Raw genomic sequence first — 20,885 nt, 5'->3', positions numbered from 1 at the left:
AGGTTAGCAGTTACGTTTAGGAAAAGGGGTGAGTGGTGGCGAAACAAATAGTAAAGCTCTTGTAGGGTTCAGAAAATAGAATGCCTAAGCAGAATGAGTGGTGTTACCACGGAAAACACCAGAAAACTATTGAGAAGGTTGTGGATGTGAAAATGGCATTATGAATCCACTAGGTAATGTTTCAGAATCCACTCATTGACCTTTCTATCTGTGATGTGCATAGGAGAGGAGGTTGGTGGGGTAATGGGAATAGTGTAGAATGTTTTTCCTTACCCAAAGGCTACAAGGTGGAAACAGACCCCAACATTAACATATGCTAAGTTGAAAAAACAAGGGTAGGAATTAAGAATTGAATTATACGGCCATCTCTGCTATTAATCACTGTTAAAGATCAATGGAAGAGTTATTACCAAAAAACAAAACAAAACAGTAAGAGCATATCTAGTTCATGTATTCAAACTATTAACAAGTGGAGCAAAAGAAAATCAGGGAAATATGTTTCTTTGTCAATTGTTTATTGTCTCTACACCATAGCACCATAATTCTGTTAGGGCATAAGATTTCTTACTAAATGTTACACATTAAAACCAAACACAAACAAAAGCATTTATAACCTAAGGAATTTTGGTTAGGTAAGGCATTACATCTGTATTGGGATACCCTGCCAGAAGATCCTAAAATCTATGCAAAGTATAAGTATTACAAATTAATATAATTATGAGGGTAAATGAGAGCAGAACATGAATCCCTGATTTGATTATTAAAGCCCCGACGTCCGCTACATTAACTGCTGAGTTCTGAACTTGATAGTACTGAGTCCCTGAACGGCATAACCCATTGCACTGGGGCTCCCTAAGATACAGCAAAGCACAAAGATAACAAAGGAGAGAGAACACAGTCCTTCCAAGAGCTATTGGACACAACTTCCCCTCTCAGTTTTGAACCCCCTTCAGGGGTTAAAATTCCTTTTATCATACTCATTTTGTGGGATTATCAAAAGTTTTATCTAACTATTATAATTTTAAAGTGTACAAAGTTCAACATGTAACAAGTCTAAAGGTGCCAAAGGCTAAATACAAATAAAACAAAGTGCCAGATACAGATAACAAAGCCATTATGATAAAAACCATTATCAGCCATAACTACATATTCCATCCAATAATCTCATAAATCAAAGCTCTTAACTGTCTGGATTCATATGTGACTGTATTCTTTCCAATATGCATTCTTTCTTCTTCCAGGGGTTGTTCAATAACTGCAGGTATGTTCCTGCCATAAAGTTCACAGTGGTCTAGAAACTGGAGACATTCTTGTATAACATTGTCACGCAACATGATGGTGTGTTTTGACATGTTTTCTAATAAGGATAGAAAGCACCTTTTGGCATAATACCAAGTATCAGTTCCAAGTTTTTTATTATATGGTTCCAAGCTTTTGATAACTCGAGAAATACCAAAGTCATAATTTCCTTTGGCACAATAAAGTGTTCCTATCACCAAGTTGACAATGCACAGATGGTAGATTTTCTTTTCTGGGTCATCATAAGATAGCTGCTCTTCCTCCTTTTCAATCTTCCTCATCAACTCCTCGGCTTCTTCATTTTGACTTGTCATAATATATGAAACACAGAGGTTAGCTAATACAATAGCACTGACATTCAGGATGTTATCATAATGCTTCTTGACAATGGGCTCATAAAAACCAATTGCTTCTTTGTATTTGTTTTCCTGCATGAACAGAACATGAGCCACATTCAACTTCCACACATCATGGTCATTACAGAATTCCACAGATTTGCGGAAGATCTTTTCCACCATTGGGTAATTTTCAAGGTTCCAGTAGATTTTTGCCTGGGCCATCAACACGGGAATATACTTCTCAAGGGTTTCATCGTACTCATTAACTGCCCTTTTGACAGCTTCATCATCTCTATTGTGTCTTGCTTCCTGTACTTGAATGGTGAGTTTCCGGAGCTGCTCAGTCAGCATCCCAGCTAGTTCATCCAGCTTAATGAAAGCCTCTTCAGGAGCGGTCTGGCAAGTGATCATGGCATCCAAGAAGTCATAGAGATAGGGTGTGAGAAACTTGTACGTCAAATGGGCATTTTCTGCCAGGACATCTGCTGCCAAGTCAAAATATTCATACTTACAGTAAAGCAGCAACAGGTTGCCAAAAGTTTCTGGGGGAAAGGGGTTCTGTTGGAGCAAGAACTGAAGCTTTTCAAATCCTTCTGTAGGTCTGGCATCCATGTTCATTAGCGCTTGGTTGTGTAAGGTCACAGGGTCTAACTCCTCCTCTGCCCTAGGTGGCATATCAGTGAGGGCTTCCTGGGCCGCCTCATGGTTTCTCAGCTGATATTCTATAGCTGCCTTGAGGTTGAAGGCTTCCACCAGAGCAGTCTGGTGAAGGACTAAGGTGTTGCCAACGCTGCGAACATCAATGCCCTCCGTGGTCATGCCCACACCTAGCTCCGGGTGCTGACGGATGCCACGCTCGATAATGTCGGCGATATGCTTCAGAGCTGGGGCATAGTGCCTGCTGCTGTAATAAGCCAAAGCCAAGTTGTAGGAAAGGTCAGGTCGGTAACCCGAGGCCTGCAGGGCCGCAGAGAACTTGGAACACGCGGCTTCATACTGCCCTTCCTTGTAGAGCAAACAACCCAGGTTGACCTGGCCATCGGGCTCACTCTCGCCCCCACTGTCGTCCCCTCCTTCCCCACTCAGTAGCTGTTCCACGAGGCTCCTGGCTCCGGGCAGATCGCCCTCGCTGTACTTGATCGCGGCTTGAAGGCGGAGTACCCGATTGTGGTAGACTGGGTTGTCCAGGAGGAGGAAGGCGACCCGGGTCGCCTCTTGGTAAAGGCAGGCCTTGTATAGGGCCTGGGCTTGATACAGGCGGTACTGCTCCAGTTCCGGGTGCAGCTGGCCCAGCTGCTCGTAGCACTCGGCCGCCAGCGCGAATTCCTGCAGGCGGTAGTAGCAGTAGCCCAGCAGCGACAAGCCGGCGCGGCTCCTCGGGCAGCGTTGGAGCTCTCCGCCTAGCAGCTGCACTGCCTCGGCGTAGCGAGAATCGCGGATGAGCCGGTACACGGTCGCGGTGAACTCCCCATCTGGTATCTGTCCACCGCTCAGTCCCGCCATAACTGCCAAGATTGTTGTGCGTCTTCGTAACCACGGCAACAAGCCAACTGGAAACGGAAGACGATGAAAAGATTTGCTCCGGAAGTAATTTTGCAGTGTAAGGCTCTGGCTAGGATTAGAAAAGGACCACTGAAATGAGTCTCTAAATTCGTGGTTTGGTCTCCGTAGAACTCCAGACTGCAGAAGCGTGAGTCAGGGAATGGGTGAGGGGACTTCTCCAGTAGTTCAGGGACGGAAACTCTAGGTCCCGGCATGCACCTCTCCAGACGCGCCACCGTCCGGAACTAGCCGCGCTGCATGCTGGGAAGCGTAGTTTCGTCTGACTGATCCACGGCCTCCGGGAGAAGTGGTTTACAAAGGCCTTTTTTTCCTCAGTGTTACAAATGAGGGTTACTGGTTGTTTCCCTTGTACCCCTTCAGACCCTTGTGTGGAGGAGGAAGGTTTACAGCCTGAAGTCCTTTGCATTTTTGAGCCTTGTACAAAGGATGTCCTTTCGCATTTCGTTTTTGTAAAAGAACTGGAATGGAAAACGCGGAATGTCTCCTTGGAATTCTCCCCAGAGTAGTTTCGGTTTTAAAGGTGCCACGAAGGCACTCTTTTCAGGAACAGAACAGTGCAGAGATCATGACTCCTTCCTTTTATTCGTTCTAGAGGTTGGCTAGAGAAAAGTGTTGTGAATCTCATCTGGTACTGGGAGAGAGGATTGCTTTAGTTCCAAATATCTCCAGGCCCACTTTTTCATAAACAGTAAATGTTACTGGGCATAAATTGGCTCAACCCACTGCCGTGGTCCTCCAGAATTCGCTATTGTTGTGTACCATCTAGTCGATTTCGATTCACAGCAACCCTATAGGATAGAGTTGAACTGCCCTCTAGGCTGTAATCTTTATGGGAACGAGTCGATAAGTCTGCCTTAAGTCTTTTCTTCCACTTAGCGGCTGGTGGGTTACAACAGAGGACATTTTGGTTGGCAGCTAAGCGCTACTAGTTGGAAATGTTGGAGAAATACACGACCTCTTCTACAGGGAAAAAAAATGGAAGACTGAAACGTGCTTCTTTCTCTATGCACTTACTTTTCTAACTCAACCCTACCAGATGAGCCTGGTGTGTGTGTGAGAGAGAGAGACCCAGACCGAGCTTGAATTTGTCAGATTTGTAATGATGTTTTTGGATGTCACTGCTTTGATAAAAATGGTGCAGTGGTTAAGCCCTTGGCTGCTAGCCAAGAACCCATCAGCTGCTCTGCGGGAGAAAGACGTTGCAGTCTGCTTCGGTAAAAATTTACAGCCTTGGAAACTCTATGGGGCAGTTCTACTCTGTCCTGTAGGGTTGTTTTGAGTCAGAATTGACAAGGTTGTTTTTATTGGGGGGGGGGTGTTGATTAAAAAGTGGATTATTCCTTCAATTAAAAAACGGCAACAACAAAACACCAAAATTTGCCTACACTTTAATTTTTCCCCCCAGATTTTAGTTTGAAGGTCTCTAAGGAGATTTTTCAAGGAGCCCTTGTGATGCAATGGTTAAGAGCTCAGCTTCTAACCGAAAGGTTGCTGGTTGGAACCCATCAGTATCTCCATAGGAGAAAAGACCTGGTGACCTGCTCCTGTAAAGATTTACAGCCTAGGAAACCCTATGGGGCAGTTCTGCTCTGTCTTCCAGGGTCTCCATGAGCCAGGATCGCCGGGGACGCACACAACAACAACAAATGCAGATTTGCTGGATTATACAAGAAACTATTCTGAGTTTTCTTTTGTTTCTCTGTCAGATATTTAGAATAGATGTTCTAGATGCCACATTCCTACTCCATGTTCCTACCCTGGGACTATTTTTGTATAAATTCCTTTGAACTTAATAATGGGGCAGTGAAAACCCATTGCTATTGAGTGGATTCCAACTCACAGTGACCCTATAGGACAGTGTAGAACTGCCCCAAAGGGTTTCCAAGGCTTTAAATCTACGGAAGCGGACTGCTGCATCTTTCTCCCACAGAGCGAGTAGTGATTTCAAACTATCGATCTTTCGGTTACCAACAGAGTGCTTGACCACTGTGCTAGGAGGGCCCTTTCGGGCAGTGAAAAAGTAGGGACTTAATTATGCCATACAATTATATTGGATCACTAATAAAAAAACATACTCAAAGATTAGACTGACCTGGGGACTGTAAAATTTGTGAGAGAGCAAGTAAAGTTTTTCAGTTGAGGATTAGGGAAGTAGACAAGATAGCAAAAGAAAACTGCCTTATTCTGGTGGGAAAAAAACAAAAAAAAACCATTGCCGTCCAGTCGATTCCGACTCATAGCGACTCTGTAGGACAGAGTAGAACTGCCCCACAGGGTTTCCAAAGAGCGTCTGGTAGATTCCAACTACCGACCTTTTGGTTAGCTGCCGTAGCTCTTGGGTGGTAAATTATGCAGTTTTCAAGATAATAATAGCTACAATTTATATATGAATATATATAATATGTGTATATATATATGTTTGTATCCATATGTATTTATACTTAGCATCTATCATATGCAGACATTGAAAACCCTATGGAGCACAGTTCTACTCTGACACACATGAGGTCTCCATGAGTTGGAGTCACCTCAGTTGCAACTGGTGGTGGTGGATCATATGCAGCAGTGGCAGGAGATAGTGAGTATTGTCCTTCATAGTCTTCCATGATCTCTGTTAGCCTTTCTGCGCCCCAAGATAAGCATAGCTCAAGTAAAACATGTCTTTGCTATATAACTAGAGACTTCACGGCAAGTCCCTTAGCTGCATCCTCAATAGTATTTCCTCCCATAAATCTTTTCTATATATAAATTTTGGAGCCAACACCAACTGTAATTTATGATACTCTACAAGACCATTTACACATCTTATTTGAAATCTTAATAACCACCTTGTAGTCTGCATATGACTGGCCAGGATTACAGCTATGAGCATATGTTAGCAAGTGACTAGCAGAAGCGCTGTAGCTCCTAGTCACTTGTTACAGTTAAGAGACTTCAGTAGGCATCTCATTGCTCATACCATAAAGCAACTTAATTCTTGTATTCATTCATTCTTCTCACTTGCTGAGCAGTTTGCCAGAGCTGTGTCCTTTTGGGTGGGACTGGAAAAGCAGCCTCCCACTGCATCAGTACCAAGAAAGACAAACTATATACATTTCATCCAGGTTGAGTGTGACTCTGGACCACCCAGTATCCCCAGAGAAATCAGCTGAGCAAGACCCCTATAACCTTACTCCAAGGCTTCTTCCTACCCAGTCTCCAGACTCACCCCTTTTGGGTCTTTAACCAAGGGAAGTATATAGGTTGAGGGATGCTTGCTACTCCTGCTGAGTCATCAGTGAGTGGGGAGGTTTTCTCCTTTATGCTTGCCTGCCTGACATTTGTGCCTTAGAAACTACTTCAATTTTTTAATATCTTTGTATCTTGACCTTGGGTAATTTGCTATTTAAGACAGCAGACCATGGAAACATGAAAGTAGATTTTATATCTTTAGCCTGTCTCTCTCTGCTGTTCAGATTTGTGTATTTGTCATGAAAGCATCCACCTTCAAATGGTTTCTTAAATATATTAAAAATAAAACACTATCTGCTTCCCCCAAATATCACTGATCTCTGCAGGCCTCAGTTGGGGTTCTCCTCTTTGTGTTGGTACATATCTGTGAGTGTGGCAGCTGAAGTGGCAGGGGGAGGCTGTTGTGTGCCTGCCTCCTTGTTTCATGTGATGCTGCTCCAGAGGCCTGGCTTGAAAAAAAGCAGGGCATTCGGCTTAGACAGATGGAGGGCAGGGTTATTTTCAAAATGAAATGAGTGCACAAATCACACTGTGAAATTGGCATGACCATCACTGCTGCTGTGACAGAGCAACTTTTATGTAGCCTCTGATAGGCAGCTGGGGAATAGATTAGGTTTGTGGAGTCGGGGTGGGTGAAAGAAAGCCCTTTAATTAACGATAGAAATTCTGTTAAGCAATAAATGAGGTGGAATATTATAAAATGCCATAAAGGATCATTTTGTTTCCAATAGAATCTTGAAAAGCTGGAGCATATATCAAAAAGTAAGTGTATCATACCATTCCAAGTAATAGGAAAGCATTTGGTGGTTGCAATAAAATGATTTCGTGACTGATAGAAAGGAATTAGGCCATGAGAAAACAGTTTTGGACTCAGGGTGAATTTTGCTGCTGAAGTGGAGACCTGTTTGCCATGCAGAAGAATTCCGTTCATGCAAAATGTATAAGAGCTAAAAGCTGGATGTTTTGTTCTTAATGTGTTATATTTCTGCCCGGGGAAATACGAGGTGGTCAAGTCTTATGTATGATTTATTTGGCATTCTCTTTTAAAGCTAATTGAAAGAATTATTTTCTTATTTATCCTCTAAATATAACCACTTCTTGTTGGCAATCATTGTTAATTCATGAGCATCTCAATAACAACTGTGGTCAAACATCTTTCATGATAAAGGAAGACCTTCTGTAAAACCATTTTTCAGTTTTATTTCTCTCTCCTGTTCATCCCAGGCCATTTTCTTTAGGATGGCTAGTTTGAGGGCTCAGTTTCCTTCCTTCCTCTGGGATCTAGGTTGATGTTTTGCCCCTGTGTGTCCACTGATGATGACAGGACTGACTCTCCTGCCACTACCTTCCTCCTCTCACCCTTCTGTAAGCAGGGAAGAAGAAAAATAAATGAGTACAAAATTGGTAATGTAGTTGACTGATTTTTAAGAGCATCTGTTCAATCTTCTTGTCGTTGCTGTTTAATCTTTTAAGACTTTTTGAAAACACGCTACATTGAATCAACATGGAGAAATTTAACCTTATTGTGAACTTAATTTTTTTTTTTTTGCTAGTTCCCAGCTTTATTACTATTTTTAATAAGTAATATATTCCCTTCTTGAATATACCTTGCTTTTGGTCAAATAGTTTGGGGTTTATGGTGTTTTATGAATTGAATTGTATCCCCTCAAAAGATATGTTGAAGTCATAACCCCTACACCTGTGAATGGGACCTTGTTTGAAAATAGGGGTTTTCTTTTGTTATCAGTTAAGTCGAACAAGGTCATACTAGAGTAGAGTGAATACTAATTCTGCTCCCTGCTGGGTGGTGTCTTATAAAAAGGGAGCCACACATGGGGGAAGACAGCACATGAGGATCCATCTACAAGCAAAAGAACACCAACGATTTCTAGCAGCCACAAAAACTAGGAGAGAGGCATGGAACGGTTCCTCTCTCAAAGCCCCTAGAAGGAACTGACATGGCCAAGACCCTGATTTGGACTTCTAGCCTCCAAAATTGTGAGAAAATAGATTTCTGTTCTTTAAAGCCATCTACTTTGTGGTGTTTTGTTATAGCAGCTCTAGAAAACTAAGACATAGTAGTGTTATCTAAGTTAATATATTAGGCAGAACTCAATAGTATTATGGTTTGTAAAAAGCAATTAGCAGAGAAGACACAATTGTGGGTACTGCCATTGATATCGCCATTCCCTGGAGTTGGAATGTGCTGAGGGATGCATTGACAAGGCTGTTGCCCATTCTCCACATTTGAGCATATTATGGATTGAATTGTATCCCCTAAAAATATGTGTCAAGGTGGCTAGGTCATGATTCCCGGTGTTGTGTGATTGTCTACCATTTTGTCATCTGATGGGATTTTCCTATGTATTGTAAATCCTGTCTCTGTGACGTTAATGAGGCAGGGTTAGAGGCAGTTATGTTAATGAGGCAGGACTCAGTCTACAAGATTAGGTTGTGTCTTAAATCAGTCTCTTGAGATATAAAAGAGAGACACGAGCAGAGAGACTGGGGACCTCACACCACCAAGAAAGCAGTGCCGGGAACAGGGGGCATCCTTTGGACCCAGGGTTCCTGTGTGGGAGAAGCTCCTAAGACCAGGGGAAGATCAATGACAAGGACCTTCCTTCAGAGCTGACAGAGAGAGAAAGCCTTCCCCTTGAGCTGGCACCCTGAATTTGGACTTCTGGCCTCCTGAACCGTGAGAGAATAAATTTCTCTTTGTTAAAGCCATCCCCTTGTGGTATTTCTGTTATAGCAGCACTAGATAACTAAGACAGAGCATCTTTCACAGCTCTCATTCTCAAAGAGGCAAGAAGTGACTATAAGTGTCACTTCTTTCCTCCAAGACCAGTACCTTTCACAGTCACATATATCCTGTCTGTACCTGTTTTTGTTTCTTCAACAAAATCATGAAAATAATAAAGAGGATGGAAAAGGTCTTTGAGATCTATAAGCAGAAGACATGATTCCTAAAAGAAAAATGTCATCAGTCTCTGAACATGCTTACTCATTTGCAAAGCCTCCAAGCTGCTTTTCCACAGTGTCAGAGAGCCATCCATGAGGTCTCTCGTGGCCGGCCATCCAGCTGTCTGAAATGGTACCCATTTGAACTATGTTATTTAGTTTTCAGATTTTCATTGGGTACTGCCTGAGATGTTATAGGTCTAGTCTGATTTCTCTTTAAGTCCCGGGTAGGGGTAATATGCAAACTGCCCTATTGGGTTATGATTTAAATTTTCTTACTAAGAATTATATGGTGTATACATTTAGCTCTCCCTAGTCCTCATCAACCTTAAGATTAATTAAAAAACTGGGTGACAATTGCCATGGAATTTGAGCAGCAACCTAAGTATCATACTGTTCTTCTCTTTTTAATTCCATATTTCCCAAGTTTATTTTGCCTGCAGAACTCCCTACTGATTTACAGAACACTGATTAATATTACACAAAAAGCCTGCTTTTACAGAACACGCATTAGGAAGGATTGTAGAAGCAAAGGGATGCTTCGTGCTATTAGAGTTTAAGTTTATGGGGGTGGACCAGTAACCCAATGCTGGACACAGTACCCTGTATATAACTGGTGTATGGTAGCCAGTGAATGAGTGCAAGAATGTGGACACCCTGGCAGGGCTAATGGATGTAAGTGATTTCTGTTGTTGCTTCTTTGTTTGCTTGCTTTGAAGGGTAGGGAGCTCCCATGGAGCCCTTCAAATTACAGCTTTAGGCCAATGCTTTCTTTGCCTAGTGCCAGTTCTTAGGGAGTAAGAGATAAAATACTAATTTCTTTGTAATTTTTCTCTCAGACTTGAGGTGATTTCAGTCATATTGGTTTTTGAGGCTCTCTCTGGAGAGTTATGGAACACATTTCCAGGGCCTTTGCTGGCATACTGAGCCAGAAACCAAACCTGTCTTTCAAGACTCCTGCTCTTTCACTCCCCACATCCAACTAATCAAGTTCTGACAATTCTGCTTCTGAAATATCTCAGCTGCTTATACTTCTCTCCATCACTACTACTGCTGCCCTGCCACCACCATCTCTCTCCTGGATACTGCAGCAGCCTCCTAAATGGCTTTCCTCATCTCTACTGGTACCCTTCCAAAGATTTCAAGGCAATTTGTCACCCTTTTTTGTTCAGGATTTTACTTTGGGGACCTTGTTAAGCCTCAGTGCACTTTGACATTTCTCCCAGGAGACTGCAGGATCCATGTGCAAAACAGAATTCCCAGTGGCTTCTCTTCCTTTGTCAGAGCTCCTCACCTAGGTATTTAGAATGATGCCACCCATCCCAATGACTCTTGCTGCCTAAGTGTCTGGGAATGTCTTGGGAGTGAGGCTTCAAATGGCTTTGGAAGGAATGGTTTCTATATATATGGTATTAGAGGTCGAGGGTGATGTAGAGAAAACTTCAATTGATTTAATCACTTTCTTCTAGGAAAGAATTTAATAACTTGATTTTGTTTTACAAACACACCAAGTACTTCACTTACCTCTGGATCTCTGTCCTATGGTGGGATTCTTCTGAGATGGTTTTGTCCTTCTCTGGTTTCAGCAAATGGAATTCTGCAGACTTTGCCTTCCATTTCTAAAGAACCTATAAATACAAACAAAAAAGAAAGAAACAAACAAAATTAATCAAGACATGAAAATATCCCCAGGTGGCATAATATATTTGAAAGAGATAGGGTAGTTTAGTATAAAGCAACTGTAGTCAAATCCCTTTTCTACCATCTCCAACAGCATATCAGAGGAAAAGATTCTTAACTGGCTGAATTGCAGTTTCCTTATTGGTAAAATAGGGATATACGGTATTAGCTTCTTATCACCGCTATAACAAATTGCCACAAACCCACTGGCTTAAAACAACATAAATTTAGTATATTACAGTTCTAGAGATCAGAAGTCGAAAATGGGTCTTAAAGGGTAAAATCAAGGTGTCAACAGAATTGTGTTGCTTCTGGAATCTCTAGCGGAGAACTGTTCCTTGCCTTTTCCAGCCTCTAGAGGCTGCCCACATTCCTTGGCTCATGGCCCTCTTCTGTCTTTAAAGCCAGCAATGGCTGGTCGAGAGAGAGAGAGAGAGCTGTAACCCTGAAGATGGTGAGCAGCGGTGGCAGCAGAGACCCCGGCAACAGAAGACGGTGTGGTAGGCTTCCAAGACCAAGAAGAGAGAAAGCTGAGTGCCTTTGGGCAGAGGCCTACGGCCAGGAAGAGGAGCTCCTGATTACACAGCTGGGAAGAGGCTATCCTGATGGAAGAACTGTATCCTTGAGTGTTCCTGAGAATGAATTGTAACCTGTTACTTCCGTAATAAACCCCTAATTGTGAGTATGGTCTCTGAGTTCTGTGTGGCCATTGCAGTGAAAAATTGAACCCAGCAGAGAAGTGAAGAGTGCGATGTGAGGGATGGTTGGTGTCGTAATTGGTAAAGATGGCAGAGAGAGGAGGCCTGTCTGACCACTGCCTCATATGAATCAGCCTTGGACTATTGATCTTGAATCTCCTTCACTCTTGTGAAGTTAGAGGAGGTCAGATACCTCCCCCAAGTCGTTTTTGCATCTGTGGTTCGAACTCACCAACTGCTCCACAGGAGAAAGATTTGGCAGTCTGCCTCCATAAAGATTTACAGCCTTGGAAACCCTTTGGAGCAGTTCCACTGTGTCCTGTAGGGTCGCTATGAGTTGGAATCGACTCGATGGCAACCAGTTTGGTTTTTTGGTTTATTGAGATTCCTTGGGAAACTTACTAGAGTACTATAGGTTTAAACAACAATGGGCTTGAATTACTGAGCTAAACATCTACCATATAGGAGTAGATGCTTTCCTGACACTTTAGATGTTACATCCTTAAGAATGCCTGGTAATGTGCCTGGAATGTGGAGGGGCAATTATCTGGCATAAATTAGTGTCAGCATTAAACTTGCTTCTCCAAGAAATAAAAACACAAAGTTAGTGAATTTTGTCCTTTCAGCAAATTTGTGAGCGCTTCCTCCCCCCAAGGCACTGTGCATTGTGGGGGATCCAGAACCTTCCAGCAATTTACAGTCCAGAAGTACTAGAAGTACATTAAAATTACAATCCAGAAAATATGTGTACAGTGCCTTATGAGTGGTACAACACAACACAGAGGTTCAGAAGTCACAGTAAAAACAAACCTTCATTGGGGCTAGAGCAGTGGTTTGCAACCCTATCAGATACCTTGTCCCCCTTTTGTAACAAGTATTTGCTAAGGCCCTGTTATGGATTTAATTGTATCCCCCAAAAATGTGTGTCAACTTGGCTAGGCTGTGATTCCCAGTATAGTGTTGTTGTCTGCCATTTTGTGATCTGATGTGATTATCCTATGTGTTGTAATCCTAACCTCTATGATGTTAATGAGGCAGGATTTGAGGCAGTTATGTTAATGAGGCAGGACACAATCTACAGGATTAGGTTATATCTTGAGTCAATCTCTTTTGAGATATAAAAGAGAGAATCGAGCAGAGAGGAGAGGAATCTCATACCACCAAGAAAGAAGCGCTGGGAGTGAAGTGCATCCTTTGGACCTGGGGCCCCTATGTTGAGAAGCTGCTCGACCAGGGGAAGATTGATGACAAGGACCTTCCCCTAGAATCAACAGAGAAAGAAAACGTTCCCTAGGAGCTGGTGCCCTGAATTTGGACTTTCAGCCTTAAAAGCACCCAGAGCAGAGTGCGTCCTTTGGACCCGGGGTTCCTGAGTGGAGAAGCTCCTAGTCTGGGGGAGGATTGACAAGGACCTTCCTCCAGAGCCAACAGAGGAAGCCTTTTCCTGGAGCTGACACCCTGAATTTGGACTTATAGCCTCCTAGACTGTGAGAGAATAAATTTCTGTTTGTTAAAGCCATCCACTTGTGGTATTTCTGTTATAGCAGCACTAGATGACTAAGACAGGCCCTTTTTCTATTTGAAGTGAGATTTATATATATTATATAACACCTCTCATACACATAACTTCTTTTCCTTTCTCTACTCATCCATTCCCTTACTTTCCTTTCCCTCCCCTCGCTTCACCTCCTGTCTCGCCTTCTTCTGCCTACCTTCCTTTTTTTTTTTTTTTTTTAAATTTCAGGTTCACATGACTGATTAGTTATAACCTTTGATCACTGACCCACTCTTATTATGGGTCCTTGCATGGTCCACTTCTAGTTATTTGGGGTTTTTTTGTTTGTTTAGTTATTTTTAATAATGTAATAATCACCACTGAACCCATCACCCAAAACAAGAGGACCTTTATAATACCATACTACCGACTATGGAGATTGCTTCAAACCATCCTCTTCTCTCTATCTTAGGTAACTGTTATCCTGAATCCCATGTTTGTCATTGTTTTGCTCCCCTTTTTATATAGTTTCATTGTATCCATATGAATTTCTTGACCATATTCTTACTTGTTTCAGCTTTATGAAAAGGGTTCATGTAGCATATACTGTTTTCACTTAATATTATAATTCTGATTCATTCATGTTGTTGTATGTATCGCTGTGGTTTACTGGTTTTGACTATTATATACCATTGTGTGAATATACCACAGTTTACTCATCCATTCTCTTGTTGATGGACATGTGGGTTTGTTCTAGATCTTTGATGTTTTGAACATTTTCATACATGCCTCATGGTGTATGTGTCCTAGATTTTTTTCTTATATATATACTTAAAAGTAGAATTATTGTATCATTAGAATATTTGAATGTTCAGCGTTAGGAGATAAAGCCAAACTGGTTTCCATAATTGTTGTCCACATTTGCATTCCCACCAACAGTGCATAAGAGACTTTGTAAATCCACACCATCTCTGACACTTGGTATTGTCAGACTTTATGTTTATTAGCCATTTATATATTTTCTCTTTTATGAAAAAGCCATTCTTGTTTTCTGCTCATTTTTCTATTAGTTCATTTGTTCTTTTGATCTGTAGGATGCCCCCTATTAGTAGTCCATCCTCTGTTGAGAACTGACAGGCTAGAGAACTGGAGAGGTTCTGTAGAGGAGGTGGTATTTCAGTTGAGTCTTAAAAAGGATGAGTAGATTTAAGCTGGCAGATCTAAGAGAAGGACAGTGCAAAGGTTAAAAAAAGCACAAGGTATATCTGTAGAAGGTTCATCTTGATGAAGTTGGAAATTAGTTGGAAAGATTTTTTGAGTGTGTTTTTTGTTTGTTTGGGGTGTGCTGGCACAGGCCAAGGTTAGTTGATGCCTACTTCACAGCGGCTTAGGTTGGTGTAGCCCAACATACAACAGACCCACCAGCTTTCCTTTGGACAGCTGACCTAGAGATGAATTTAGGTTCTGAAAACATAAACCAAAGCAATAAATTCAGTTTTAATAAAAATGAAACAGGTTCCCCACCTTTCACTTTAGGTAGTAACTTGATAAGTACATTTACATTGTATTTTGTTAGGTACATTTATAATAACTTTTTTTTTCCAACTGAAAAGTATTTTCTATTGTTTCACTTTGCTGCTGTGGATGGCTTAGGTCTTTTTAAAAACAAAATTTGGATATTTTAAAAGCATGGTTGTATGTGGTTGCTGATAAAGCCTAGTAGTGGGAGAGTGGGGAAAGGGCCCCAACTGGATTATGTGGTGTTAAACTGACTTCATTGGGAACTGCAGTCTTTGTTAGGGGTCCTCAGTCTACATTTCCCTCTGTTGTTAACTCTCTGGGTGGGAAATGGGGGTGCTATTCACTTGCCTCTGTAGTAATTAGTTTCTCTGTAAGTTTAAAGGATCTAACTAGCATTACCTTTTAAAGATGGAAGAGCTAGATTTTTAGGCAATCTCTAGGACAATGGTTTTACGATCTCCTTAAAGATCTCATGGCTTTTTGATGTGGGAGGAGGATGTTCAGATTATAAAGTGTGGAAAGCCATGTCACTGATGTGAATTTGTGACGGGCTTTAGGCTAATTCTAAATACAGTACCTCTGAAAATGTGCAATATTACTTAACCCAGACAATTACTGTACCTGAGTCATACTTATCTATGATATTTAAATTAAAATAGTTAATTTAAAGTTAATTACTGCTGACACATTCCAGCATTCCCCCAACCTAAGGTTGCCAGATTTTGAAACAGAACTATGAGACATCTAATGTAAGTAGTATATTTGGGACACATTTTGTCATGGATTGAATTGTGTCCCCCCAAAATATCTGTCAGCTTGGCTAGGTCATGATTCCCAGTATTCAGCTCCTTTTAATAAAGACTGGCATCCATGGCTGAGTAAACAGCTTTATACTAAAAAGACTAGATATTCATATTCTAAGAAGTCCATCGGTCATATGCTGTACTCTGAATTTCTCACTCACTTTCTCTTCTTCTTAGGTCTCAGACTCCCACTCTTGCTGGGCCATCTCTTCCCATCACCTTTTCTCATCTCTCCTAGCCTATCCCCATTCCCAGTCCCCTTTTCTTCCAGCATTGTTCTAGTAAATTAAAAAATTCTTCTCACTTTATAGTCCTTCTTGGCTCATCCAGCCCATGCTGGAAGGGCCATCTTGCCAAAGCCAAAGTGGCTTTATCAAAATGTTTTGGTAAACAAAACGCAAGTCTCTACCAGGTGGATTCTGCTAGTGCCTGGAGGCAAAGGGAAGAGAGATACAGGGTCAGAAATGCCAGTGTAACCAGGAGAATGAAGGATGGAGGGACCCTCAGTGGTCTCTTGGGTTAATTTTGAGCACCTGTGGAGAGAAGGGTGACGATTAGAGGCTGATGCAGTGGCTCAAGAGAGACTTCTTTGGGCCTGGACAGAGATGTCTGAGCCAGGTAACAAGGCACGGCTCTGAGTAGGAGAAGCAGAGGCCCTCCCTTACCTTTCACAGCTTCCTCATGGTATCTGGAGCACAGGAAACCTTACCAACATCCAGGGACAGATATTGGTATTCTTTTGACAGGCAGTGCACTCTTCAGGCTGGGTTGCAGTCAGCTGCCAGGGGAGTCACTACAGAAGAAGGGTGGGGGGCTACGCTTAATAGGCGGGGTTGGGGCCTCTGTGAGGCTCTGTTTTGGGTCCCCCAGAAATATCTAGGGGACACTTTGATAAGTGACAAAAGAGAGGTCGGGGGAAAGCGACCCCATACGTAGTTATTGGGTCTATGGAGGAGGCATTAGTTAACTGGACCTTGAAGGATTATTCAAGAAGGATTATTCAGAATCACTTTAAAAAGAGGCAGCTGTTATGTAAAAAGAGGTGAATTTATACATGATTTTTAGTATTGTTTTTACTATCTAAATGCAATGTAAAAACAATGAGTTCCTCCAAGGAATCCATTGCATTGCTTCTAGTAGATTATGATAGTTTCTCACCCTCTGTTTTTTATAAGTTAGCACTGTGATGGCTTAAAAATGAGAAGACTTGGGATATATGAGGGCCAGATTAGTCCATTGAAACAGTGCCCATGGGCCATGGAATGTAGGACCACAGGCTTTTTACGGCCCACAAAGATGTATCTTTAATAACACACCTCCCAAAGAAAAAAAACAAACAAAACCATCACCGCTATTGAAAAAGAAAAAATGGCAACTAAGACTTATCTCAGAGAGTCCTGGAAGCAGAGTCTGTCTCCTGTCTCCTGGGAGCCACATTCATTACAGCTCATCAGGGTTAACTCCCACCCTCAAGCTTAGAACCTGAGTGAAGTGTGTGGAGGAGAAAAGTTGCCATCTCTGGGTGGCCACATGAGAAGCAAATCCATTTGGCTGACGGACATTTTAAAAACTGCCACATATGTTAGCTATTTTTATGGCAATTAAATTGTTGGGGATCTGTGAGGCGAATGTGCAATAAAACCTCTCACAATAAACCATGTGGGAAACCATCTAATCCAACCCCTGGAGGTCAAAAGCCACAGTAACATGTTGTTTTAGACCATGAAGAAGAATTAAGACTCTTTAGACAACTTGCTTTTTCCGTTTTTCTTTATAGACTGGGGCTCCAGATTTGGGGTAGAGGGGAAATTGTATGAAATGGCACCAGTGGTCGGGGAGGGCGGGGAGGCCTTCCTTGCCAGATTGAACCTAGAGAGCACTTTACCGGTAACTTCCAAAGCAACCTCACTTCTATGCCACCCTGGTGCCCCCCCTCAGGAAGTAGACAGTCTTCCTGAGAGTGAAGGGATGTAAGGATAAAAAGGGAAATATTTACTGGATACTTTTCTCCAGGACAGGGAGGTAAGGCACATACATCAGAACAGATTTTCACAGTGAACCAGCTTGGGGTTTGGGAGATGTGCAAGAGGTATTATGATAACATTTACTGAGTCATATGTGTAGGAGTGCACTTAACTTCAGAACACTGGGGATCCCTTTTGTTTTCTTCTGAGAAAAGGCAATGGCCTAACTGAACGTAAAAGCTTATAAGAGGGCTAGGACACATTCTTACTGATTTGCACTTTGAGGATTTAAACAGGAGTCGTTTAGCTGTATGGGAGTTTACAAAGTCATTAACATTAAAAGAAAAACGTCTCGGGGCCAAAATACATTTGAAGTTTTTCGGTAACTTCTGAAAAATGGCTAGTTACGTTTATCTCTGTTTGATGTTCGTTTGGAAACTTCCATCATTCAAGTTAATTTTTTTTTATTACCTAAAAATAGGTTTCTAATGAAGTCAGCGTGTTATTCAATCTTCTTTTCTTCTTTCCATCTAGCTGTTTTAAAATTTGGGATTTAGAGCACATCTGAATAATGTGAAATGCATGATTAGAGCTGTTTAAAAAGAAAGAACAGGGTTGGTTTTAGCAATCAGAATACAATCAAATCTCAAATTCTCGCCTGAAATAGCTGGGGAGCGATCTCGATCTCATTCTCATTGTGCGATGGTCTAAGTGTTGCCTGAGGAATGACACAGACATTCAGATCGTACTCACCAACCTCGAGTGTGAACCCAAGCCAATTCTGGATGAATAAAGGTACCTGGACAGCAGATATGTCTGCCTGATTCTAAAACATCTTCATGATGTGGTCCATTTTGTTGATTTCTGATCAACAGAGGATGTGCAGATGAAATGATTGGTCATGGATCGGAATTCCTCTTCTCAGTTGGTTGTCCGATGTGATGTAAGGGACCCGAATTGTATAATTCGCAGAAGAAATCTCTAAGACCCTGCATGTGGCACCTTCAGCCCAGCATCTGGGCTGAATCTTAGAGAACATCTGGCACAAAACTGTCATTTTACAAGTGACAAAAGGAGGTTCAGAAAAATAGGGGTGACTTCCTAATTCAACAGCCTAGGGCAAGAACCAATGTTACCTGAATTCGAACCCTAGGTCTTCCACTAAATAGTAGTGTGATATTGGGCCAGTCATTTACCCACTCTGGACCTGCTGCTTCTCCTATAAAATGAAAATGAAGTGTTGGGCTCTTTAATATGGTTTTCCTCTCAGTCCCAATATCCCTCAGTTCTTTCCACTGCACTTGATCTTTGATTTTGTTCATTCATTCCATAGTAAGGAGTGGTTGCTTGGAAGCTGCCTATCAAGGATTATATTTCTCAGCCTCATCCTCCTGCCTTCTCATCCCTTGCATCTAGCTGGGTCAGTTCTTACCAATGGAATGTGATTGGAAGAGAAATGATTAGGAAGTAGGTATGTCTTCTCCACCCTTTCTTTTCCCATCTGCTGACTGGAGTAGAAGGACTCCAAGGCCCTAAAGAATGGTGAAGCCACAAAACAGAAGGAACCTGAATCCCTGAATCACCCTGTGGAAAGTTGCCTGCTGAGCAACTACACTGGACTGTTGTGTGCATGAGAAATATATGTCTTAATTTTTTTTTTTTTTACTTGTTACAACAGCTAGCTTTACTCTGACTAATGCAGTCAGGCAACAGGCACTTACTGAATGCTTACTATGTGCATGACTCCATGCCTGGGAGTAGGAATCATCAGGGAATAACACACAGTTTCTGCCCTCAGGAGTTCAGCTTGGTAGGCAAAGACATATAGGTGTACAGAGAGTTGCAATAAAGTGTGGTAAGTACCCTGATAAGCATGGGTTGCTGTGAGAGAACATAGCCTTGGGCATTTCAGGTAAGACTCTCAGCAGAAGGTATCATTTAAGTGAAGTCCAGTGGTGGGATGGGTATTTCTAGCTAAGGGACCAGCCTCTGTAAATACCCCCAAAATAAGAGCGAGCATTATCTACTCAGGGAGTTTGGTGGCTTCAGATGAGGATGGAGAGGCAAGCTGAGGTTGGATCTGAAGGGAAGGCCTCACATTATACTAAGACCTTTGAATAAGGCTCCCAGGAAGATGGCTTCTGTCACATGCATGAAGCTGTAGATGATGGGATGAGCAGAGAGATCTGTGGGCATGGTCTAATGGTTACACAGATAGAGAGAAGTGAGGAATTGTCCCAGAAATGGTAGTTGTGGTATCTGTAGCTTCTTTAATGAAGAAGCTATCCAAGTGCTATCAGCTTCTAGGTCAGTTGGATTTGACACAGTTTAGCAGTAAGACAAAAGAGAAATAGATCTGAAAACTACAGTTCACTCACTGATGTCATTGCTAAGCAGGCATGGGCTTCGACTCTCAAATTCACCAACACAGAATACTGTGGCCCTTAAGATTGGTGGTAAAAGCAAGTGCTTCAGGGCCATTGCTGGACTTCAAGTCTAATACTAATGAATTCCTCCCTCAGAGAAGGAAGTCATTATCTGCATCATGATTTCTGACTTGGCAAATAACCAGAGGAATAAATCAGAAATTTCCCAACACATTTTCCAGTGAACTTCGTTTGGTGGACTTTTTTATTGCCTTTATTCTAGGCTTTTCCTCACCCTCAAATCTTCACAAAAGAGGGAAGAAAAACAACAAACAGAGCCTCCATTCTCCCAAACCTTGTCTAATCCTTTCATAATTCAACATCACAGAGCTGCTGTAAAAGCCCAGCTCAGTGCTGTGCTTATTCCCTGTGTGCTTGGCAGAGCAAGCAATTCCTTTTACCAGCCCTCCAGTGAGCGTGTGGTGATAAATAAAGCTGCCACCCTCTGCTTGCCCAATGTGTTTAAAATGACACATTGGACAAGTGGGTCTCTATTGCCTCCACTTTTTTCATAAAAAGGCTAAAAATGGTCTGCAAATGCAGTAAATCTTAATTTCTAATATAAACGCCAAACACAGGAGGAAAAAAAAAATCATAGGGCAGTTTAGGCTGAAGTGAATTTGATGATCAGGTGGTGACACTTGAATACTAAAGAGATAAAGCAATCTGAAAACTAACTCCAGCAGCTGCCTAGGTACGTGGGGCTTCTCCTTCTCTCTCCTTGAAGCAAGCTTGCTTTCGCACAGCACAACTTTATTGGAAACTAAAAACACAAATGCAGGCAGAGCAGAGTCAACATTTAAAAAATGCCAAGTTTCTGACTGTGTTGTTGTTAGCTGCTGTCAAGTTGGCCCCGGACTCATGACGATCCCATGTGTTACAGATAGAGCTGCTTCATAGGAT

The 20,885-nt window shown here is 42.0% G+C and overlaps 1 protein-coding gene across 1 annotated transcript; it reads right to left on the bottom strand.

The window, feature by feature from the left end:
- Positions 1-1,013: 1,013 nt before the first annotated feature.
- Positions 1,014-3,155, bottom strand: LOC101355688 (tetratricopeptide repeat protein 30B). Its single transcript, XM_004375471.3, has one exon. The coding sequence runs from the start codon at positions 3,138-3,140 to the stop codon at positions 1,143-1,145; it is 1,998 nt and encodes a 665-aa protein (XP_004375528.1). The 5' UTR covers positions 3,141-3,155; the 3' UTR covers positions 1,014-1,142.
- Positions 3,156-20,885: the final 17,730 nt, after the last annotated feature.

The sequence above is a fragment of the Trichechus manatus genome, unplaced genomic scaffold, assembly GCF_000243295.1.
Source record: "Trichechus manatus latirostris isolate Lorelei unplaced genomic scaffold, TriManLat1.0 scaffold00037, whole genome shotgun sequence".
Taxonomy (NCBI): Eukaryota; Metazoa; Chordata; class Mammalia; order Sirenia; family Trichechidae; genus Trichechus; species Trichechus manatus.
This window is presented reverse-complemented; position numbering and strand designations above follow the sequence as displayed.